At 38.3% G+C, this 17,920-nt stretch overlaps 1 protein-coding gene across 2 annotated transcripts in view; it reads right to left on the bottom strand.

Annotated features, from left to right (window-relative positions):
* The window catches only part of GPR158 (G protein-coupled receptor 158), a 189,704-nt gene that overhangs the window by 91,732 nt on the left and 80,052 nt on the right, over positions 1-17,920 (bottom strand). For both annotated transcript variants that reach the window (XM_068171752.1, XM_068171744.1), the window contains exons 3-4: positions 17,456-17,558; positions 9,975-10,192 (exon numbers count right to left, since the gene is read on the bottom strand). In XM_068171752.1, coding sequence (XP_068027853.1) covers positions 9,975-10,192; positions 17,456-17,558 — 321 coding nt within the window. The remainder of the gene's footprint in view (positions 1-9,974; positions 10,193-17,455; positions 17,559-17,920) is intronic.

Genomic DNA, 17,920 nt, shown 5'->3' with positions numbered 1-17,920 from the left:
GAAGGAGTTCAGCAAGGCTTAGACATAGCCAGAGACACAGAGATCTCCAGAGTCCAAAACGACCTTTGGTAACAAGCAGGTTGCTACAGTAACTATGAAAGCAGCAGATGGGATGTCCTAGAGGGAAGCGGGAGGAGATCAAGGCTTCTTTTCTGCTATACTGAAGTTGATAAGAAGATGTCAGAGAAAAATGTCATGATTTTATTCCAGACAGGGGGAGGCATGGCTGTAACAAGGAAGGCAAAAAGCAATGTGACTGTGTTCATAGCACAAAGTTCTACTGAGAAGCTGACAGCATGAGCCTGCTCCTAAAAACCTTCAACTTTTACCCAAAGAAATGAGGAAAAGAATGAAGAACAGGAATATGTTTTAGTCTGAGTGATCTGTGTTCAGCTTGTACCACATGATATAGCCAAAACCAACCAAACAACCAAAATACTAAGAACAGCACGAAATTTCTCTGAACACTCTACCATTAACTAAAAGTTTTGCAGTTACATATATGCAGTAAAAAATGCAAGAGTTTTCCTACTATTTCAACTATTTGAAAGTTCTCATTTTTTCCAGTGTTTTCTTTCCCTTTTTCTTAATTTACGTTACTTCTTTCTTCTCTCTGGGTAAAACTTCTAAAAAACCCTATTTTCTCATCTGCATGAGAGCTTCTCCTTAGTTAAATTGGTTTTTCAACATCAAAATAGGGTCTTACTACTAGACCCTTAAAACAAAAAGAAAGGTCTGCTTCAGACAGAAGTCTTCTCTTGGAGAAGGAGGCATGCCAAAGACCTCATGAAAGCCACCAGGGACTTTGCTATTGCTATCGATTGTACAAGGAAGGTTCATAGCAGGATACAACTCCAAGACAAATAGCAGGATAAATAAATAATGTCACCGTTATTCTGCTGACACAATAGGAAATCTCTTCCCAGCAAATCTGTAAATGCCCATTCAGGAACCAAAATGAAACTCCAGATAAATGCAACTGTCCCAAAGTTACTGCATCAAAGAATCAGTGGGGAAAGATTATTACCATGTGGCAGACCATTCAGTCTACTCAGATACCCTATAAGGCTTATAAATATGAAACTCAGCAGGAATCAGAGAGTAACAGACAAGCAAAAATCTTAGCAGTTTGCTCAGTTTAATTGATGACTCTTGAAACAACTTCGGAAAAACTCTTCTATGAGGTAATAGCTGTCATTGTTGGAAAATATTTGCTGGAATTCAAGAATTCAATTACTTAATTTTTCATAATTTATTTTTAAAGTGAACTCATAGTCTGATAGAATTAAATGAACATAGGCTTTCAAGGCTGCTACAGCTTTTTTTAGTTGACAACTATATCCTTGCCAGCACCCAACACTGACAGTGCATTACCAGCTCCATTCATTTGAACTTTGGGGCTCTGTATTGCAGAGTTTTGTTGAATACTGGTAGAACAGAAGGTAACAATGATTAACAGTCCACAAAGTCTTATGCAGCAAAACATCAAGATTAAGAAAGCAAAGGCCAGGAATCAGTTTCAATGTCAAAGTGGAGCAAATGTGTCACAATCCATGGCTGATTGACATCACTTTGAAGGCAGTACACTCCTTGAAAAGCCATTAATGTTTTCCAGATGGGTCCCCTAAGGTGTTGTACAATTCAACTTTGTAGAGACAAGTATTGGCTTAATGTAAAGTTATATAGAGAAGATTGCAGAAGATTTTGAATCCTTAGAGCTACTGCTGAGTATTGATGAAAAGTCATTTTTATGACCTACCACGTCCATTAGGAGTAGAGCACCTTTTTTTGCTTCCTACCACCCTGCTCTTCTTTAAGCTCTTCTTTATGAGGCTGAACTGAAAACAATGAACATATTTCATATCTAGATTTTTATTTTCTTCACACTTCAGTTTTCATTAGGCCTAAAGTGTCTGTAATTTATTTTTCTATTCACAAGTACTTGATGCCTCTAAACTGTGTATTAAAATGCAGATACATATTCATGTGAAATCTTTGGCCATATGAAGTGAATATACACAATACCCTGCAAACACTGCAGCCATGCCTACTGTCTTTGGGAACTCCAGCAGCCCTGAAGTTCTTTGGGAACTCCATCCTCCCTGAGACTCAACTGTTGCTGCAGGCTAACAGCCTCTCCACTTCATATCTTGCCAATATGGCACTCTTAAGTTACTTATGTGGGAGTCAAGAAAGTACAGCATCCCTTAAGGCATATCTAAAGTACACAGAAAAATGGGAAGGGACATCATGCAAACAAAGGAAATGAGGATTCCACTAAAAACAACAGTTTTGAAAACAACATCAGCAATGTCTTCAAACTTGCACACCTGAAGACTACAATAAACTTCCTGAGAAATCACAAGAAATTAGGTTCATCCTAGGATAGGATGAAGAAAGGGTATCTAATGCACTACATTGAATGTGTATATGCTGAGTGAACTATCAGGTATGCCCACCAGCACAGCATGTAAAGACAGCTGCTCCATCTGCACAAGATCTTCCCTCTATCAAGTTTCCACTTCAGCTGAAATGTCAGAAATTGTTGTCTAGGGAGAAAAAAGCAGAATGTGCACCAAAGATGAAAGCCATCCAGGCATAAGCACATCAAGATGCCACTGTGGAGTCAAAAAAAGGGAAAAGGATTGGCTGATTTACATTAGAAAAAGAGGTATGTTTGCAAAGCCAGCATGCTTTAATATTTAAAGATGTATCACACATCAATAGCCTGTGATTACCTCATTCTGAATTACTGTATCCTATTGCGGCTGCAGTAAGGGAGAAAAGACATTCCTGATTTCTCAATATTAGAAAGGGGAACTACAGCATAAATTTGCATGTTGTCTTTCCATCTATGTGCAGTTCTATGCAGTGTTTAAAATTGCACTGTTTAGGGACTATCTTCACAGTTTTGAAATCATATTTAGCAGAACACTTCAATATATTTACACTAAATAAAAAAATGGGATAGTGGTGGCAGAGTGTATCTAGCCACCCTGAACTCCAAAATTAAAATATGTATTTGACAGAATAAAAACCATAAAAAAACAGTCTGTACTCTATTATTTGCCACATTTCCCTTAAGAGAGGGAAAATTATTTATTCCTGTTGATGATTAGGTGTGTGGTCCTGTTACCTCTATTTACCTTGATCGGTGTTCAAGATGCATATTTTCTTCCTCTCATTAAAAGTATTTATATTTCTGTATTTCCAACAGTTCCCAAATGTTCATAAAAGGGGGGTTGGAGAGGGCAGGCGTTGAGAAGACCAGTACAATAAAATGTTATTTAGTTAAAAATTTCCAAAATTTGAGATTGGAAATGGTCTTGAACAGGGCAAACCCCTTCATTCCAATGGGCTCTATCACATCATTGTTAATGCCATATGACAACACCATTCCAAATTACTGTGTTGCTCTAAGTATTTTTTCCACTATTTTTCAGAGCCGAAAACAACCTTTTCCAAGTGTGCTCACTACTACCAATTTTACCTTGACACGCTGTATTTACATCCAGAGACGCTGGCCACAGGTGCATCAGGAAGATCAAAAGACCAGATCCCCATGCTTGCTCTCTGTTCCCCTATTTCCAGAACCTGGCAGCACCACAAGATGGTGAGATGAGGGCAAAGTAGTTTGGCTTTAGTGCTACTACTTTGAAGCCTTTAGCTTCAATGAGAATTCCCAGCAAACAAGCCTCTTCTGAAAAGGTCTAGCATGAGTCAAGGCTGGCAGCACACCCTCATCTCTCCATCACAAAGTAGCAATTAATCTCTTCCACTCTATGGCTGAGATCAACTTCTCTGTTCTCTTTGCCAGTAGAGGTTCTTGGCATTTCTTAAGGGCACTTGCAATTCCTCACAGCAGTTGCATTCTACCCAAGAGCTCCCTGTTTGAGGTGGTAGGCTGCTATGCAAAGGTCAGTTATTTTCAGCTCTTCTTTCCGATTCATTTGAAAAGGCAGCCTTATAACTATTAAGCCTTTTAGGTTCTTTGCAGGTAATGTCCTTCCACAGTCCAGTACTTTTACAAAAACATGATTACAATGCAGCTGATTTTCGCTTTAAGGCTCTGGTGTATTTGTAGCCCTATGTTAACTCTGAATTTTTTTAAAAATCTGATTTTTATTCATAGTTATTTAAATGTTCAGTTTCTTTCCAGTAGCTTTGCTGGTCACTCCCTGTTTGAGCTCTCCCTTGGTCCACACAGCACTGCTCACACAGATGAATGCTACTATTTTGTTTATGTTTTTTCTTACAAAATCACTGTTCAGCTTCTCATTTTTGAGAATATTTGTTTTAATATCCATGATTTCTGTCCTTGTCTAAACAGCTCCTTTTGTTTGCTTTGCCTCACACTTTTTGGACATGTTTTATGTAGTGATGTTTGCATTATTAAATAATAGTAATGCCACAGCACATAAAGATGCTTGCTAGTATCACCTTGAGCTGTTTTGTTCCTTAGTTGTTCAACTTTGGGTATGTTTTGCACCTCTATATACAGCCATGAAAATCTGACTTGGTAAGGCTGAAAGTTATTCTGCAAGATCCTCAAATTCTGTCAAAGCCTTTGAAAACCAAGGAAATAAGAGGAGACTGTTCATTTACAGACTCCTTTGTGATTGATAAGACACATAACACGATTACCAACAGTACTGACCTGTTCCCTGTTTTGCATCCAGTGTCCCTTTACTTCTCTGACACTGCAGAAGCCTCACCACCTTCCAGGGTCATATTCAGGAAAGTCACTCTGTCAGAGCAGTCAAAATAGAATTCCAACATTTTCACTATTGAGGAAAGATCTCTTTTTCCCAGGCTTCATCACACAATTCCCTCAGTGGCATTAAACTGGTGCTGTCAGATGCTGTCAGCTTTTCTGATGGGATTTCACAAATTTTCATCTCCCTTGAGTTTTTGAGCCTCTTGCACATTGTGTCAATACCAGGTTCATGGCTTCCAGCTTTCACTACTGATTGGCACGGGAGCTGTCCACAGAAAAATTTCTTTGAAGTAACAGACACATCTGATTTCCCTCCTGTATTAGCCATGAATAATTTTTCCCCTTTTCTCTTTCTTTGGCACATTTCCCGCATTTACTCTCCTGCTGAAATGTTTAGTCTTTTCTCATTATAGCAGTAGCATCTCCTCTTTATCTATTATATTTTCAGCTTTTTCTATGTTTCCCTACAAAGCTTTTCACTAGTGGTTTAACTTCTTCTACTCCTTCTGTGCCTTCTTCCAAATTTCTTTTCTTCTTATCGTTTTGGAGTTCTTCCTTCTCTTGGCAATGGGCCACCTTTTCTGCCTGTGACTTTCTCCAGTTATGACTCTTGCACTCAAATAATGTCACTGCTGAGCTGATCTCAGAACTGCTGAGTCACTTTTACCTGTGTTTGACAAAGCCTCAAATGAATTCCACAGCATTGATTGGAGCTTTGTTACAGTATCTTTTTGCCATTCCATTTTGCTCTTTTGGCCAATTTCAATGACTGCTTGAAGTCGCTACTCTGCACTTACATTTACAAGTTGGCAATGGTCAGATTGGTCAATGGTACCAGTAGTTTGGATCAATTGTGTTTTGGATGAACAAGCTGAATTTTGTTTTGTCACCTATCAAATGTGCAAGTCTACATAAGTAACTACAAGGTTTTCAAGAAGAGACATGAAATCTAACTTAATGACACTTTACCAAAAGAATAAAAGACATTCTGGTTTAGACTCTAGTGTCCTACCTCACTTCACAGCCTGTACTGCATTATTAAGGAAGCAGAGAATAATCCTTCCTGATCTATCCTCCAAGTTTCCAACAATAAAATTATGACCTTGGAGCATCAGATATTTCACCAAAACCACTGTGTTTAAACACCCAAAAATATAGAAACATATATAGAAATATACATAGAGAGAAATGATTCCTTCCTATTTGAATTGCTTTATACTGTGAGATCTGTGACATTCTTTGCCAGTGAGTGACACAAAGCAACTAAAAGTTTTGTAATGCAACTACTTCTTTTTTAAAAAACATTTGAGAGATTCCTTGAACATTTGAGAGATCCCTTGATCCTTAATCCCTCTAGTGATACCCTAAGAGGAACCATGAATATATATCTATTTTTGCACATCAACATTTCACTACTGTAGATGATTTTATAACATATTTCCTGCCTCCCCTTGGTTACCTACACATAGTGCAGCTCACCTAGTCCCTTGAGACCAAAATTTTAAGAGCTTTTGGTGGCAGACTTTGGAAGAAGTACTCTCATATCCACATGCTCATAACTCACCTTCACAGAGCTACAAATACATTTGTAGGGCATCACATTCTCACAAAAGCCCACTTCCCACATTTGCCCACGGACCCAGTAGTTCTGTTATTTATTACCATTACTCTGAATTTCAAAGTGTGAAAGTTGGATCTATTGATCTTTAGTTCTTGTCACTATTATAAGGAGTCTTTATAAATACAGATGTCACATTTCCTATCTTCCATTGCTCCTCTATTGCTATTAATGTAAACTTATTACACAATTAATAATTCAGCAGTTTTCTAGATAGAAGTTTGAAGAGGAGTCTTCAGAGGAACCTTAAGAAGTTCTAGAAGAAGAGACTTACAACTTCAGAGAATTGTAAAAGTCCCTCTAAAGAGAAGCCTGGCTTTTAAAAGCCGGTCTTCTGGCTTGCTATAGGCTTTGCCTATTTATTACCATTCATTTTGTCAAGATCTGCATGGGAACTCACGAGCTGGTATTTACCAGGTTCTCTGTAGAGTCTTATTATTACGGCCTAGGTGAGTAATAATGATTGTGTCAAAATGAAAGTTTTATCATCACATTTTTTCAGTAACACTTGGGCAGTAATTGTCAAAAAGGTCTCTGTTCTCATAGCCGTGCTCTGTGGCAGTGCAGTGCTCCATCTTTCACCCATGGTTGGTCTTTCAGCAACTGCCTTGGATCTCACATATATTCCACACTGTTGACAAAACTAGGCCGATGGCAATTTTCCACTGTAAGTACTGCTTGGTCATAAAAAGTTCAACCAGTATGATCTGAATAGCTGAAGTATTTCTTAATTTCCCTAAAATAGTTATGATCTGCATCTGCTCTTACTGATACATTGACCTCTTTTAAGACAAAAAAATGTCATGTCACTTCCATCATAAACTGAAGGATGCTTAGGAACCTTTATCGTTCTTTTTGTGAATTTTTATAAATCACTGCCAAGGTGCCTGGGGTGTTTCTTCCCAAGTGCTTTCTGTTGGCAGACCTTAACTTTTCAGGACCTTAGTTTTTTGAAGGTAGTAATTACCAGGAGCCCCCATGAAGTACAAGCATTGAGAAGCCTTCTGCAGTCGTTTTTACCAAAGAGGTAACTTGATCCCGTTTACCTTTTGATTTTACTGATCAACAGACAGATAAAAATGTCATATATCTATTCTTTATTCCTTTCAGCACTGAAAGGGCCTTAATTTAACATCTTTTATTTTCAACTCCCATCTTTTGCTCCCTTGAACACTTTGAAGTTTGCTTCTTGATATAGTAGCAGTATGCTGTTCTTTCTGTTAAAATGGTGCATTCAAAACTATTTTTTGCAACCATTTGAATATTGTAGTGCTACACGTGGGAGAGAATAGAAAGAAATGCTCTTCTCTGACTCCCACACAGCACAATGGAAATGAGCAGTTTAACACAGCAACTTTAATCACAGACATATATACTAACCTAACTGTGGTTTGCTTCACTAACAGTTGGAAATTCTCAAAAGGGCAGATATTTTGAATATACTTCACTATGTGTTCTTTCATTTTCATGATTCTACCTCCTTGGCAGAGAGTACATAGTAAACTACTATTTTTCTTCCTTCACTCCAAATTTCCATCATTTCCCAATGTAACTAGCAGTTTTCTTATGCAAATACTCATTGTTCTCAGAATGTTTGCCCTTCATACAACTTCTCATGTCATGGTAAACACACAAGATCTTTTTCATGCTGTACAAACAAGATAAAAACCACTAAAGGAATATCTAAGAAAAACACAACTGAATGACATGAAAAGCAATGGAAAATCTATCAGTTTCTCTCCCTTGAAAACATCAATCATAATGGAAAGGTTTGTTAATCACCATATTATTTCTTTTGTCTCATGTTTCCTCCCCCTTTCCGTTGAGATACACATTTAGAGAAAAGTTAACTTTCCTGTAAAGAACCAAAACTGTAATTGAATCCATCTCTGGTCAACTGAAGGAACAGCAATGTCTCAAAAGCATATTCTTTCTTTCAGGGAAAAAGAATGCTTTGTTTTATGATTGATTCTCACTCATTCATATGTCATGATTACGAATGGTAAGAGAGAATCTGGAAAAAAAATAAAGCACAAACTTTTTCCTAATGACTGAAAAGCACTTCAGAGACAACAAAAGATGTGTATATGCAACTTTAGTATTGCTTTGGTATTAAAGATTTGGATTCCATGTGTTTCTTCACTCATAGACTACTATGGAGAACTGACTAATCATCACAAATGGAAAAATGTGCTTTTCATCACTAGCAGGTTTTGTGAAGCACAAGATTCCTGTGTAATGTCTAATGAAGATATATCTTTTTACTCTAGAAGATATCTATATCAGAACATATGCAATTGTACAAGTGCAAGAGAGAAAACTATTTCTCAACCTATTTGTGAGAAAATATAAATATTCCCTGTAAAACAATCAATACTGTGGTGTGTAAAAAAGAAGTCAAGCCCAGCTTGCAATAGCTGCATATCACTTTCTAAGTCTAGAAATAGTTTTCACTCACAAGAAATGCTTGCCATTATGTTGTTTATGACATTAAAAGCGGGTAACATTACCAGATTAAAACCTCACAAAATTGGAATGAAGTTCTTCTGCTAAGTTAATGTCAAGCAACTAAACAGATGTCTACAACAAACTTTTCATAACAAAAAAAAACTTTATGAATACAATTAAGTCTGTAATTTGAATCATTTAATATAATATCATTAAATACAAAGACACTGTCAGAAACAGAAGAGATAAAAAAAGGAATGTCATTGCTCGTTCTGTGATTTCCTGGCAGGATATTAAACTCTTTCAAAATGAGCCACGCATTTGTAACACAGACACTGCAGGATCAGGAAGACTGTAGGATCAAGTGTTCCAAAAACCAAAATGGAAATACTTATCTAGTTATAGAAAGTGGATGAAGATATTAATTTCAATAATGTAGCATACTGTGAGCACACCTAGGTTTCTCAAATGTAGGTAGTGAATATATGCCATCTCCAGTTAATTTCTTTTTAGTAAATTTGAAGTTTCAGAGAATATTCTGCATTTACTGAAGCAACAGTGAGATTCGAAGAGATGTTACCAGATTTTCAGTGAGGTAAAAGCAGAAAGTTTATTAGCTTAGTACATAAATGCTGCATCAACAATTTGCAGATACTCCTTAGTATACTCTTGCTTTAGTGAAAACAATAATAATCTTTAACCATAGAATCACATTTAAACTATCTAGGAACTAGAATTATTCAGAAAGATTTCTCTTTGCCATAATTATTTTCCATCTAGTCACTCAAATATATTGAAACCAAACATCATTCCCAGCAGTGGTAATGCAGAGACTTTCAAGATTCCACGTTTCTAAAAACCCCATTTCCCTTTAGATATGTGCATAATTAATTGGCCTGATTTTCCAAAATTACTTAATAGTTTCCTTGATTTCTGCTGAACATCTATAAATGCAAGCATATTTCATTGGAAGACACAAATTGCTCAGCTTTTTTTTTTTTTCTTCTTCTTCTTCCCTAAAACCACATAAACAATTCAGGAAAACATTCCTGTTTGGAAATCCCATCCTCCCCTTGAGCTGCGCTTCTTGCCTGAGAAACTGACCCTCAAAATGGGAAGCTACAGAACCCAGATAAACGAGCGCGTACCACACGGTGAGGAGGAACAATAAAGTAAAGCCCGCGGGTTTACCTTTGCTTTGCGGAAATGGTAGACCACCAGCATGCTGATGAAATCCAGCAGCATACAGAGCGTTTGGAAGGAGATGATAGCCAGCCGTAAATACTTGTCCTCCTGTGCATAGCAGGGAGTATCATCTGTGCAGAAAGAACATCCTTCTCTGCAGGGTAGGCAGGTGTAGACTTCCTCTGACAATTCACCACCAGAAAAGCGATTTTCTGCATCCTTTCCTGAAAGTATCAGAAGAGCGAAGGGAGACACCTTTAGCTGTAGGGGATGGGGAGTTCATCACCAGTCCTCTGCTGGGCTTTCTTTCCCTCCCATTCTTTCTCAATAGGTTACAAAATAGCTTGCCCAGTGCTGTTTTTCTCACTAAACCGCCCTTTGTAATATTCAGAAAATGCAGACCAATGAGGGAAAGTGAGCTTATTAAACATCAAGTGCTTTCCTGTTATATTTAAAGTGGGCTAAATCGGCACAGGAAATTCTATGAAGAATTTTGAATGAGGAAAAAATTACATTAAATATTTGGGAATACGGAATGGATTTTACACGGACAGATGAAGGACGGACCCATTAACTACCTAATGTTCATATTACAAGCTCTGATCCCATTTCAGATTGTTCTCAATTTTATAAAAATGATATCTAGTGAATTAATGAGCTCCAAATTAGATTAAAACCTTCTTAATTAACATTTGTTCAACAGGCTGTTGCATGATTGAACTACACTGTTCCCAAAGCAAAACCAGTGCACTTAGATTAAGTATAGTTTTCTATTGTTCACATAAGCACACCAGGAAGTAGACACACATATTTTGTCTAGGAAAATCAATGACTCTTGAACTGACATCTCATCCATCAATGTGAACCCATCAAGAGCACACACAGAAAGATTCCTAATTTTTCTGATCTATAACACTTGCCCATAAACTCTTGTAAGGCTGCTTACCCTACAGGCCATTAATAAAATTAAAAGGTAAAAGAGAAAGGGGGTAAAAAAGAGTATAGTTAAAAGGAAAAAAATAACTTGTTGAAAATGTTTCTTATAGGCAAGACAGCCTTAGGAGCTCACAGAAACAACAAAATGTGGCTGAAGCCAAATCAATGGGTGCGTTACAATGTGTGATAACTCCTCTCACTTTTCACAATTCTAGAGAACTGCTTCAATTTCTTTGATCAAAATTCTCCTTCTCTGTCAGGGAAAGTAGTAAATCATGCATTGCTGAGTCCTTCAAGAGACAACCTATTCCATCTGTGCTGCACATACACATAGTCTTATGCAACTCTCTTCAGACTTTTAGTTTGAATCAATTGAAGCAGAAGGTTTTCTACAAGGGTAATTACTTCTTGCTTTCTCAAATCCATGTCCAAATGCACATGAGCACACATCTGCTACCAGGCAAAGCCTGGGAAAAGGACAGAGGCCATGCTCCTTGTCCTCAGTGTAGGATGCTTCACTCCCACATCCCAGAGTGAGTAGAGAACAGGATGGTATTTCTCATGCAGTTCCTGAATTTCTCCTTGGAGCTCTATTCTGAACTAACATGTCAGAAACCTGAATATAGCAGAGTAGTGCTGACTAATGTTGGAAGTCAGATTTTTAGATACAAGGAGTCAGCAAGAAGAGTTCTTGTACTTTTTTGACCCAGACTGTGAGAGGTAGGAATGGAAATCTTGGAAAATAACCATGCTTGGGCATACCAAGCAGATGGAGAACCTCTAAGGAACACTAATGTTGAAGATATTCTAGAACTGGAACTTCTCTTCAGAGCACACACCCATGGACCTCAGTACATTATCATTCCAAGAGCTTTAACAGAAACCACCTTCTCCAAATCTAACATCAGATCCCTGCTTTCTTAAATTCTAGAGCAACAGACCCACATTATCCTCTGCCAGAGACAGAAGTCACAGTCTCCCACATCCCATCTCCATATCCAAACCAAGAGTGCATTCCCTACTGTCCAAGTTTTCCACTCCATTTCCTCAACATTTAAGCTCATGTCACCCTACTTTTCCACCACATATCTGTACCTTTCTCATTTCTACAGCTGCCCTTCAATTAGCCCATCTCTTTAAAACCTCACATTTCTGAGCCCTGTAAACCATTTGTTAATATATTTTTATTGTGTCAACTAAATAAATTACTTGCAGTATAAAAACTTACACACAGAAAAATATAGTTCAAGACCCACAGTTATGACACGACTTGTCACAAATATTATCTGAATATGGCTTGATAATTTAGCATGATTCTAAACTTGATGCACTTACTTTATTTCTGAAATGTTCAACCTTGAAAGTCATTGCAAATACACTATATTCCATTTTAGCAAGCAGTTTCTTATCAGAATCATATGTGGGAGTGACTTCATGTGGATGCTCATCACATACTACAGGGATAACAGTTAAATAAACAGTTGCATGTTGAAGTGAATATCCCACGAATATGACTTCATAGCACAATAGCAAGCTTTTCTTTAGATGTGTCTGGTGTCATGTTTAGAGACTGGGATGGGCTGCACAGGGAGGTGGTGGAAACACCATCCCTGAAGGAGTTATGGAAAGACTGGACATGGCACTCAGTGCCATGGTCTAGTCTATGGCAGTGTTTGGTCATAGGGTGGACTCAGTGATCTCAGAGGTCTTTTCCAATCTATTGTTTCTGTGGTATTGTCTGTTGTATTCAAAGGAAGATCACTGATGCACCTCTTCTGCACTGTCTGCACTGCCAGCCAGGACTGATTTTTCTCTGAATGTTTTTTGACAATCAGATGGAGGTGGAGGTGGAGGTGTCTGAAGAACCACTGGATGTGTGCTCAGTGCTGTGGTCTGATTAACAAGGTGGGGGTTGCTTACAGGTTGGACTCAGTTATCTCAGAGGTCTTTTCCAACCTAGTGGATTCTGTGATTCCATGTGATTGTTCCTTATAGCTAATAAAAGAAAGATCAAAAAAATTGGATATACATTAAATTTCCCATAATGCAGTGAGGAACAATTAACAATTCCTATGTGTTTGGGTTTTTTTTTTTATTATTTCTCCTTGACAAAAAGAAATAATTTTTTCAGACCCTCTAAAACAAATTCTTGGGGAAGAACTGTTCCTTATATATACCACTGACAGGGATCTTGTCCACCCACACCCTTGCCATAACTATATGTCTCAAGGCACAGCTGCCCAATGCATAGTTGAACATTTCTACCCTTTTGGTCTGGTCCTGTCCCCTCTCCAAAGTCAACGTAACATCAGTTCAAGACACAGACAGCCCAAGCCAAGCCTGGAGTGCCTCTAACAGAACTGCTAGACGTTTCATTGTGCCTAGTCCTGTCTCAGCAGTACTTTGGAATTGCATGTTTCCTGCAGTGAATAAAAACAATTTTTCCTCCTCAAAAGATGTCAAAAGATTCTAGACATGGTAAGGTAGATGGACAAGAAGTTGTTCCTGCTTTGTGTAAGGCAGTAGCAGTTTCAGCACTGTCACAAATGAGATGGAAGCAAACACTGCTGCAGAAGTTAAAGCTGAAAATAAGCAAGGTGTAAAAAAAAGAAAAGAAGAAGAGAAATAAAACAAAATAACAAAAAAAAAGGATAAAAAGGAAGGAGAAAATAATCGAGCACAGTAGGTAGAAAATAGGAATAGGGACACAAACTAACATGAAGTATAATAAAACAAAAAGCTTAAATGTTTCAGCTATTTCCACTCCACCATACTTTTTTCCTAGCTCTTCTTTCTTCTATCCCAGTCTTATTTTTCTGTCTGATTGGCCCATCTGTTTTTGAAATGCTCTCCTGAGGGTAACTCTTCATCAGCTTCAGTTCTCCTAAGGACACTTTGCCACGCAAGGGATGCCTCAGCAGCTGCAACATCTCCAGCTGAGACCTTCCTGCAAAGTGAGAATGGCACCACAGACTGCTGAGAGCCAGGGCAGGGACTGCTCTGTCTCAAACCAAATAATCTGCATTCCACTCAGAACTCAGCACATGAACACAGAAAGCACAGTGCATGCTGAGCAAAATGAGCAGAACAAAAGACTGATTCTGCTCCTGTTCTATAACAGAGTAAATTAGGGACACTCCAGTGGCATCAGTGATGTTGCAGTAATTTGGTGAGAATGTAATTGGACCTTTTGGCACCAAAACCTGGCCATCAGCCATGGTCATAAGCCTCACCCCGGAAAGGGATCACTGAAGTCGGTGACAACCTTCATATATGCAAAGATCTGCATGTGCAGGTTCTGTTGAAGAAACAAAACAAAGCCAAAGAGCAGGTGTAAAAAATGAAACTTCCTGTTGAACTGGAAACTCCTCTTGGAAAGTTTTATGCAATCGTGGCAGTGTTAAAGACAGCAAAGTCCCATATTCAGATGAAAAAAACACTTCTGGTGCAAGCAGGACAGGTTCCACATCCAAACAGCAAGAGCTGGGAATTTCTGCAGTATATGGATGATGCATTGCTAAAGGGCAAACTTCAAGGCTGAACAAAGCACCATTGTTCTGCTAAAGATTTTTCAATGCAAACCCCATATTACCCCTTAAGGCAGAGAAGTACTTTAGAGAAGGGTGTAAGGGTGTTACAGGAATGTTAAAATACAAGTAATCATCAGTTAGTCTATTCTATCTATACTAATAGTGCTACCTAAAAATGAGCCATTAGGAGAAAGTGCATAACCACATACTCAAGTACTTATAGGTTAATACAGCCTATGTACAAGAAATGTGTTTTTTTTCTAAAATCAATTCCTAACCTCAAAAGACACCCTGGAAGTATGGTAATAACTTTGTCCCCTTCTAGTACCCAAGATCCTCATTAACGCATGCAGAAAAAATAGAAAGGTTTTACATATTTTGGCTCCATCAGTTCTGAAGAATGAACGCAGACTTGGGAGGGAAATGCCCTCCTACCTGGCTTCTTATTCATTAAGAGAACAGCCTGAATTCCAGCTGTGCCCCTGTCCCACACGCTCTTTGGGAACCTGCAACATGTGCAGCCTTGCTGGGAGCAGCAACACCATGCTGCTTTAAGACAAGAAAGCAAGTGATTTGCAGGATCTTTCCTACACAGACACTGTTTATGTCACGTTGCAGGTTCCCACTGAGTGAACCAATAAACTGTGTGGAGTGTACAAATTCCCAGCAAAGCTGCATTATACAGTTATCTTTCAGACTCAAACAAAACATTAATCTGGGCTGAAAGCAGAACCTTTCCCCCACTCAAAAGCTGGATACTTCAGACACAATGTGAAACTGTAGTTATCCATATTTTGCTGTTGTGCAAAATCCTGGCACCATTGAGAAATGCTCCCATTTCAAGACATAATACAATCCAATTTTTCAATTGAGTGAAGTACAAAGCTGGTAATTTTTTTTTTATCTTCTTTCTGATATCTTGAGACCTGCAAATCTTTGCTGCTTCTTTATTTTCTTCCACTAGGAATACTTTCTAAATGATTAACATTTCTATTCAGTTTCATCTCTTTCATCATCAGATTTCACCAACCTAGCTCCACAAAGAGATCTCCAGATCAGACAGTTTCTGTCAAAATTGCTTGCAGAATTCGTATCTAGAATTCCTATGTTAACATCACTTTGAACCACCAAATACATACTTCAGCCATTTTAGCCATATAATTTTTTCCTCTTTTCTTTTTAGAGAATGCAGCTGTGCAACAGGGCCAAGTTTCCTTTGAACTACAGGCTTTTCTCATTACTTTAGTAATTTCCAGTCTCACTGTTCACTTTTTGAAATCATCTATACAACTTGGCAGATGGAGTTGCTGGATTAATTAAAAAAGTTCTTCATTACAATTTCAAAACTCAGGTGACCTCACAGAAACAAAGGCTCAAATCAAACTGGCCCCCTACATTCTACAATATCAGCATTTGCAAACTTCCTTAAGACAAATTTCACTTTATTAGGAGCTAAATAGCCATTTTAAGGCTCTTCATTCTATAGCAAATGGAGAAAAGATGGAGGTATTGCTTTTTCCATCTAAAGACAAATCACTCTCCAGGGGAGCCATGCTCTTGATGCTGACAGCAGTTGAAACCTAGGTGACTAACACATACCAAGCACATATATTTTGCACAACTGATATGAAATAAAGTTAATCTCATCCCTAATGATCAATGCTGTTTTGATCTCTAGTCACAATTTTGTGTGTGTGTTCTATGGCATTTGGTATGAAGTCTTCTTTATATGCTTTCTCAAGGAATTAAATCCTAACTCCACCAGAACTCATTGCACTTCAGGAACAACCAACATCCTCCTTACTCTAGCAACAGATTCACACAGCCCAGAGAAACAGCACTATCACAAGGCTGCCTTCTGCAACACTTTACCATATGAAAAGACAGGGGAAACCCTCAGCAGATAAATTGTTGAACAAACTGTGCTATTTACTCCACAAATATGCACAGGAGACATTATATCCCAGATATATGTGTGTGTGTGTGTGTGTGTGTGTGTGTGTGTGTGTGTGTGTGTGTGTTTGTGTGTAAATTAAATGATGATTAGTACTAGAGGTATTTCTCTTGGGAAACAGAAACAGCTGTTTTCACACAAGGCATGAGATAACAGACACAGACCTGCACCAAGATTGGATTAAGCTACTCATTGCCATTCCCTGGATATCTCACACAAACTGATCTCACAGTGAGAGCTGATGCCATGAACCGCTGGCTAAAGGACAGTGCAAAGAAGCTGGGCATGAGATGAACCTGAAAGCAGGAGGTAGAGAAGGATGCCTGTTACACCTCCAAGCAGCAGCTTTGCACCTGTGACTGCAGCCTGAGCTCTATCAGTACAACTGCAACAATTTCAGCACAAAATCCATACAGAGATTTGGTCACATGATGACAGTAACAGACATCAGCTTTGGGCACGCATTTTGTCTGTCTTCCCTAATATCAACCAAGTTCTGTTTCTCCTGTTGTGGGCAATTCAGTCTAAGAACCATACAGTATGTGTCCTGGGCATGTGTAGGATGTACGTTATCCATACATCCAGCCAAACAGACTCCCAGGCTTGAACCATCTCTATTACCGCATCAGCATGTATTAAGAGTTTGGACACTCCTTTGAATTCTCCTGTGCAAATGAAGTAAAATGAAAACAATTAAAGCCTGCACAAAGCCAGAGGCTAGGGCATTCTAAATTCCTCTGGCTAAACAGAAAATGAGTAGATTAATTTCCAGAATACTCTGAATGAGCACAGATGCAAGAAATGTCTATTTCCCCTTAGCTAGGCTTCTTTTCATGTTTTTTAATTTATTTACAAATCAAATATTCTTCAAGTGGGTATGTTTTACAGGATCCTCAAGAGTATCGTGAATGACAAACCAAAGGACCACTCCTTAAGTGATTATATAATCAGGGAGTTGCAAACCACTGGGATTTTACTGTATAACCCTGACGAGGATAAAAGCAGCCCTGCATTATTAATGCTAGCTCTGTGTTCTTTTTTTTTTTAACTCAAGCAAAGGCACTTACTCTGAAAGCTGTTCACTGAGAAGATGTTGGGATGATAGAATCCAGCCTTGCAAATACATTTGTAGGCTCCAAGCACAAATCCAAGGCCTTTAATTGGCATGCACTGTGAGAAAGGAAAAAAAAGAAAAGTCATGCAGATGATCACACAACTGTATACTCAGATGTACATTCAAGCATAAAAACATTACAAGACACTCTGCACAGACTTCCAAGAACAAACAGGCACTCTTTCCAGACTGACAGTATCTCCTCAGCAGCTTTTCCCATAGTCATGTATCACTCCAGCTTTTTTGCCTTGCTGTTCATCTCCAACAAACAGCAAAGACAGCTCTAATCAAGCCTGTCCCACTGATAAACTGACCAAGTGACAAATTTGACTCTTGCACATTTGATCTAGGCAGGACATTAGACAGCTGGGTTTTTGGTTTTTGTTTTTGTTTTTGTTTTTTTTCTCTGAAGGGTTTC

The sequence above is a fragment of the Anomalospiza imberbis genome, chromosome 1, assembly GCF_031753505.1.
Source record: "Anomalospiza imberbis isolate Cuckoo-Finch-1a 21T00152 chromosome 1, ASM3175350v1, whole genome shotgun sequence".
Lineage (NCBI taxonomy): Eukaryota > Metazoa > Chordata > Aves > Passeriformes > Viduidae > Anomalospiza > Anomalospiza imberbis.
The sequence above is the reverse complement of the archived record's forward strand: the minus strand, read 5'-3'. Positions and strand labels throughout refer to the sequence as shown.